The 7,154-nt window shown below is 58.3% G+C and overlaps 1 protein-coding gene across 1 annotated transcript; it reads right to left on the bottom strand.

Moving 5' to 3' along the window:
* Positions 1-505: 505 nt before the first annotated feature.
* Positions 506-5,240, bottom strand: LOC113217992 (probable cytochrome P450 305a1; the record flags this gene model as incomplete). The annotated part of the gene is made up of 7 exons (XM_026438109.2): positions 506-1,202; positions 1,311-1,452; positions 1,938-2,055; positions 2,463-2,643; positions 2,776-2,893; positions 4,254-4,666; positions 4,848-5,240. Coding segments are annotated over 7 exons (1,601 nt in total), but the record flags the coding sequence as incomplete, so codon positions are not given.
* Between the last annotated feature and the right edge of the window lie 1,914 nt (positions 5,241-7,154).

Raw genomic sequence — 7,154 nt, 5'->3', positions numbered from 1 at the left:
CGCTCTGCCCGCCGGGCGGGTGGGCAGCGCGACGACACGGCTCTTGGGCGGGTGGCCTACCGAGAGCGGCTGACTCGCTCTGCCCGCCGGGCGGGTGGATAGCGCGGGCCTGGCCCCACCACAGGGCCCTGCTGAAGCTTGCGCTTCTCGCCCAGCTCCCGGCTGTTCACTGTTCACTGTCGCCGTGTTCTCTCGTTCTTCCGCAGGCCGACGCCGCTGTCTGGGCGAGATGCTCGCTCGCCACAGCCTCTTCCTCTTCCTCGCCTTTCTCCTGCACCGCTTCACTCTGTCGCCCTCACCGGACCACCCGATCGGGGAGCGCCACTTCCTGGACGGCTTCACGCTCTCTCCAAAGCCCCTGTACGCCGTGCTCACCCCCCGCGACCTGGTTGGGCGCGACCATGACCCCGCTTCCAGCAGCGAGGATCGTAAAGAGGCAGTCTAAGCTGTCATTCGTACACTCCGCCAAATCAGAGTCAGCAGGTTTGGTTCTTTGTGCCAACGATTAAACAGCTTCTAAATTAAGTTTTATTGAAAACAGAAATAGATTTACTCTCAGTCATTTTATAACCAATAAAATTACACTAAGTCGCTCATTCTAAGCAGACCTGCCTCCCGCCGCTCAATATGAGCACCAGAGTCAAATATGTCCTTAGTTGTGGTCTCCAGGAGAGAAAAACAAGCGAAAGAAAACCACTCGAATAAACTTAAATACTCAACTTCTTAATTATCACAGTGTAGTTGATTAATTTAAAACAGAAACACAAAAACGCTCATCGTGCGTCGCCGAAAACACTTAAGTGTACACCAGATCTAGCACTTCAGTTCAACGTAAAAATGATGACGTCAAACTGGCTGAATACTCGCCCGCAATATTATTCTCTCTCCTTTTTTTTTGCGAAAGAGAAGAGTTGTGGCAAGAATACAGAGATACAAGAGTAGGAGATATGCCGGAGCGGTCGCCAGCTACGCGCCGGGCAGCGGCGACGGCGTCCGCGGCGAGCGCGGCGACCCTGGGCAGGCCGTCCGCGGGGTGAGCATGACGCGGTAGGCCTGCGGGCACTGCGTCAGGCCGGGCACGGGCTCGCGGCAGGGCGGCGCCTCCCCCGGCGGCACGGACAGCCGGTAGCGCTGCAGCAGCCCGGTGAGGAACAGGAACAGGCAGTTGCGCGCGAGGGCGTCGCCCAGGCAGCGGCGCTTGCCTGCGGGCGGGAGAGGACGAGAGTCAATATTGAGTCTTCTTTTTCGGGCCTGATGACGCCCACACACGGTGTCACCGTAGAAGGGGGACACTCGGCCGGTATACTCACCGAGGCCAAAGTTGATGAGGTGCTCGTCGGGCTGGATCTTGCCGCGCGCGTTGAGGAAACGCTCGGGCCTGAAGACCTCCGGGTCGCCCCAGTGCTTCTTGTCGTGGTGGATGGAGTGGATGTTGATGAGGACCACTGTGTCCTACGAGGCAAGAGTTGAAGTGATCACAATAATGCAAGTTCTTGTCAAGTTAAATCTCTATGAGATGGCCCCGCACTTGGGCGCTCCGAGCGGGCCGCCGGCTTCACTCAGCTGCCTGGCGGGTTGGCCAACCCAGCGAGTCGCAGGCGCCATCTTTAGCGCCGCCCCTCGAATCGTTCATTGTGGGCCCAGCTTCACGTGGGCGTCACTGAAAAGTAGTGCACCATGTACCCCTTTTTGGTTTGTACGTATACGGCACAGCATGCACAGATTTGGGTGGGTTGCCTACTTGGCGTGGGTCAGAAGGCGACGTGACTTGTGGTAGGCAAAACCGCACACGTACAAAAAAGAAAGGGGTCTCGTGGCTCCCAAGCCTACCCTGCATAACGCCAGAGTGCTCATTTCCACGTTGTATTGTCGTGTCTGCGGTGACGTGTCTTTTCCTCGGCTGTATTGCATCAAGTTGTGGGTTTGGTTTATCTCACCTTTGGCACGTCGTAGCCCATGAGCTTGGTGTCGTGCAGCGCGCGCCGGGGCCCCGTGATGGGCACCACGTAGTACAGCCTCATGACCTCCATGATGACGGCCTCGATGTACGGAAGCCTGTCGGCAGAAGAGAGGGGCGAGCCCTTTAAGTCTGAGCGGAGGAGGAGGAGAGTGAGAGAGTTGTGAGCGGCCAGCCAGCTGCTCTGCCTGCGCCGAGCCGCGCCGCCTAATGGTGGGACTGATAGAAGTTTAATGTATTCACCTGCCGCCACTGCACTTTTTATGTCTTATCGCACCGCAGATGGCACTGCGGCAGCGTTGCCAACCTTCTGCTCCCTCATCCGTGGTCCTTGTCACTCGCTCGCCTGCACGAGCCGTGTCGCCCTATACTTCCTTCCGTTGCTTTTTATTGGTCGTGAAGCTTTTACCTTTCCCCCCTCCCAACCCTCCCAACCCCCTCTTTTCGCATGCACGCGGTATGGTTCACCAGCTGTGCCAGAGGACTGTCCCGGGCGGTGCCTTACTTCTGCCTGTCCGTGAGCGACGGCAGCCGGCCTTTCTCCACGTTGTTGTAGATGTCCTTGAAGCACTTGCTCTGGACGTCCGGGTGCAGCACCAGCAGCATGAGCGCGAAGTTGAGCGTGTTGCTGGTCGTGTACGACCCGGCGAGGAACATGTCCAGGCACACCATCACGAGCTGCTCCTCTGGACACCGAAGGACACGACAAGCAAGATATGTAGTAGATCGCCAAGAGATTAACCCCCTCCCTCCTCCTCCCTTTTCCCACGCCCCGCAGCTCACAAACGCCGTTTGCGTTCAAGTCTCCGCGGACTTACCGGTAAAGGAGGACTGCTCGCCGTCGCCTGCGTGCGCCTTTACCTCGTGGAGGTACGCGTCGATGAGGTCACGAGTCCGGCCCTGCGTGTAGCTCGCATTGTGGTCTGCGATAGTCTCCTGCAAAACACAAGCGAATGATTCGTATCACCATACGACTAGAACGCCGCCGCGTTTTACATTACAAGCTCCCGGACATATCACCGAAAGAAAACCGACGCTCAAAAGGGCTAGAAAGATGTTCTTCGCAGCCAACCGCCGAGCGAAGACTTTTCGAGGGGTCTCGCGGGTCAAGGTTTTCATGACTATGAATTGACGCCGATGCCCGCCTCCCCGCCCCGTCCCCTCCTCCCCCTCCTGCACCCCGGCCCTGGCTATGGGAGACGCCTAAAAACCGCTCGCCGCGTCAAAGTCGCGTCACTTGGCGCGGTGCGCTGCGGTGCGTCCCGGGTCGCGCCGTCCGTGCTCCGCCAGTCATTTGTCATGCTGCTCGCTGGGCGTCGTGGGGCGGCGCGTCCTGAGCACTCGCATCGCTTAGGAGGCCGAGGCGTGCCGCTGTACGATACAAATTGGTTTACTCATTTCTTCTCATAGTAGTTGCAGCCGGGCGCCAAACGGGCGCGGATGATTTTCCGCCTGGCTGGTTCCTCTGGAGCTGCTCAGAATTTAGGACGGCCGACCGGCAAGGCCACGAGAGAGGTGGCCCTTCTGCTGTCTCATGAAATGAGTACGGCAGACTTTATTTGCGAGCATTCGGACGTCCACGTGTTTTGGGAGAATTCAAATTGCTTTTGATCCAAATGTTGATAGTCCCCCGCGCGAGCCCGCGCGTCATACTCGGGCAGCACCGTCCGTCAGCGTACCTAGCACGAGTGACCTACGCGTGACCTACGGGGCCTAGGGGAGCCACGGTAATGTCTGAAGCGAAGACACCTGGGACTTCTTAATATCTTAAGAAGCATGTTGGAAACAGAATAGCACCGCGTTTTTTAGAATACGTGAAGGAGAATGGTCATAAGACCAGCAGCACGTGGGGCCGTCCCGGACCTAATCTTGTCTTTTCTCACGGTGCCCTCCCCTCCCCCTCCCTCGCTCTCACTCTCTCGCCGCGAGCCAGGGGGCCACGCAACTAACAACAACAACTAACTGAGAAAACGGCAGTTATTAGAGTTCAAACTCCAAGGCCGCGGCTCGAGCCTGCCCCCGAGCCCCACATGTCGGAGCTTGGGAACCGCGAGTCCATGCCAGTGCTGCTGGGCCGGCAAAGCCGCGAGCCGCGCTCCGAAAGCGCTTAGTCGGGATAACACCGGTTCCGCGAACGGATCTCGATAATTTACCTAGTTCATATTCCACTCAGGCGCCTTTCGTGGCAGACCGTCGTGAACTGCAAGCTGGCGCGACAGCCGGCGAGCGGACGGGGAGGACCTCCCCCTGGGGCCGGTGCTCTCTCCCTCCTCCCCTGTCCCTCTCGCAAACTCACCAGCAGCAGCTCCCTGAGCGAGGCGTTGAGCCGGTTGAGGAGGTTGAAGCCCGTGCGCTCGGGGGCCAGGTGCCGCATCCAGGGCAGGGTGCCCAGGACGCCGCCGGCCATGTCGAAGGCCCGGCCGCGCTGGCCCATGAGGTCGAGCAGGCGCTGCAGCCGCGCGTCCCCGTGCGGGAAGCGCGTGCCGGCCGTCAGCGCCCACAGCACGTTGAGCACCGAGGGCGGCAGCAGCGGCCCCAGCGACACGGCCTCGGCCGTGGTGCACGCCGGCTCCAGCTCGTTGAGCAGGTCCGTCAGCTCGGCCAGGATCAGCTCCTCCATGTGCACCTTGCCGTAGCCCAGCTGGCGGAAGTGGCGCACGGCGAAGCGCCGCTGCTCGGACCACAGCGCGCCGTCCGTCATCGTGATGCCTGAAGCACGGCAAGACTCTCATCAGCATCCGAAAACGCAGCAATGATCTGCCATCGGCTGCCCTCAGCAAGTCTCACTAACTTTCTTCAAATGTCATTTGAGAACGTGGTGCAACTGCTAAAATATTGTTTTCAATGTTTTTCATTTTTCAACTTATGTTTTTCACATCGCTACACTTACCCTTCCTCGTGCCCATGGTGCGCAGCCGCATGAAGAAGTTGTCGGGTCGGCCCAGCCAGTCGTCCGAGGTGAGCACCTGGCTGACGGCCTCATAGCCGGAGGCCACGATCACCAGGTCGCTGCCCAGGCGCAGGCCCAGCACGCTCGACCCGTACTCCTGGCACAGGCTCTCGAAGGCGGCGTGCTGCGAGCCCAGCTTCCGCACGAGGCGCTTGAGGTCGAGCAGGTTGCCCAGCACCGGGAGCCATCGCGGACCTGAGGGCGTAGAGGGTGACGGTTCTAGATAACGTGGACGGGATGATTGATGCGAGGCCGCTGACCCGCGCACGTGTGCACGCTCGCGTTGGCGAGCACCTGGATCAGCTGGGAGGCCACGCAGGAGGGAGCAGTGAGCTTATCGCCGTATCAGAAGCCATGCCTCGTCCTGTCAAGCACACACACTCACACACTCGGCGGCCCAGCACGGGCCCCTAGCGCCCGCCCAGAGACGAGGGGTCGCCCAGACAGTATTCGTCATTCCCCGTTGAGAACCTGGCCAAGTTCAGCCTTGTGCAAGCTCTCGTAGCGCCTGGTAGGTAGGCAAAGTCTTGCCTGCGATGCATGCGTGTACAGCGGGGTGGCCTACACCGGGTCTCGCAGGCTTCGAGCTCCTGTAATCTGACGAATGAATCTTGGAAAAACGGACGTGCCTACTTTCTGGACGAACCCTGAGATGGGTTGTCAGACTCTGTCGGCGTGCTCCACTGTGAGGTAACGAGAAGGAAAAGGAGGGGGGAAAATTAAGGAGGAAATTCTAATGCGCCATAAAAAGCGAGTGAAGCTGGGGGAAAAGAAATTAAAAACGAGCTAGCTCGCGTGATGCAGCACTTAGTGAGGATGCTGGAGTGCGTTGTGTTGGCTCGGGAGCAGAGTGTCAACAGCAGCAGGGGGCGGGGTCCGAGTGGCCGTACGGCGTACGTGGCGGTGACTGGCGTCGACGACAGACGCCTCGACGACAGCGACATCATCGGATCGGATCATGTTGCGACTGGCTTGTGCGGCGGTGTACGGTGCACAAACAAACGGATCGATCGTCCCGATCATTCTCAAATTCTCATCTATTTTGCGCTGTCGACACACCATGCTGTACTACAAGGGTGGGCGAAAGGCTGTACTAGTCCGCAACATTACGCAGGCGTGCGGGCGAGTTTGTAAACTTTCGCTAACCGTGGTGCATAGGCAACCGGTCCGCCTGCGAGCATGCGGGCTAGCTAGTATATCACAACACGCTCACTGAAGGAAGTAACAAAAAAGAAAATGTCGAGCAGAACCTCAGTTGAGCACACCCAACCCCCTTAAACGTGCAACAGAGTGAGTGTACACATGCAGGTCGTGCCGCTCAGATGGCGTGGAGTGCTAAGCGAAATGGTCTGGAAGCACGGGCTGATACGGCAGCGAAAGTAAGCCCCGGGCACGTCTGCTGCTTGAGCTCATCTAATTGGCTGACGTAAGGTCATGGAGAGGAAGATAAAGTAGCATTCATTTTGGGGGGCTATCATTACACGCACGAATAAGAAGTGCATTAGAAATCCCGTTTTTTTCATCATTTTTCTTCTTTTGAATGTTATATATCAAAAAGAGAGGAGAGGCCCTCTTTTTATCGACTTTGTTTTCCCCCCTCGGGATTGACTTGACAAGGAAGAGGCACAGCCCGTTGGGCGTGGGCCTCCCAAACTCCATGGTTCGCTGCACAAAAAGACCATCTCAATCCCGATCCCGGTGGTGTTGACCTTAGTGCTCGCGGGACCAGAGTGCAGTGCAGTCTGTCGGGCCACCCGAGGAGGGGGCGCCAGGGGGGGGGGGCACACCGGAACTATCAGTCCCCCGATGTGCATGTGCAATAGTCATGCACGCGCGGCCGACGCCCCCCCCCCCTCCTTTCACTCCTGTTTGCGGGCAGACTCAACTTGGCACGAATGAGTGACCCGCCACACGACCGACGACCTGACCTACCCTGACCTACGCCCCGACGAACGAGCTAGCTTTGCTACTTACGGCCAATCAGCCGCATTAAACATGCAAAAGCGGAAATCGGCCGTAAGTAAAACCTCTGGGTCGCAGGATCAAACGGCATGCTAATTTTTCAAGTACACGTCATCTTTTTTTCTTTCTTTCTTTTTGTTTGGCTTTGGTCTATCCATCCCGTCAGCCCCGAAGGTTGACCGAACGGCGAGGTCCGTGACGTTGATGCATGCAAACCCTTCGCCCAGAGCGCAGCACACCCCGTTCACCCGCCCTGCCCGATGAGGAGATAGCGGCTCGCGCCCC

This window comes from Frankliniella occidentalis, unplaced genomic scaffold, assembly GCF_000697945.3.
Source record: "Frankliniella occidentalis isolate FOCC.00 unplaced genomic scaffold, Focc_3.1 Scaffold4303, whole genome shotgun sequence".
NCBI lineage: Eukaryota > Metazoa > Arthropoda > Insecta > Thysanoptera > Thripidae > Frankliniella > Frankliniella occidentalis.
Note: the sequence above shows the minus strand (reverse complement) of the source record. Positions and strands in the feature narration are given on the sequence as shown.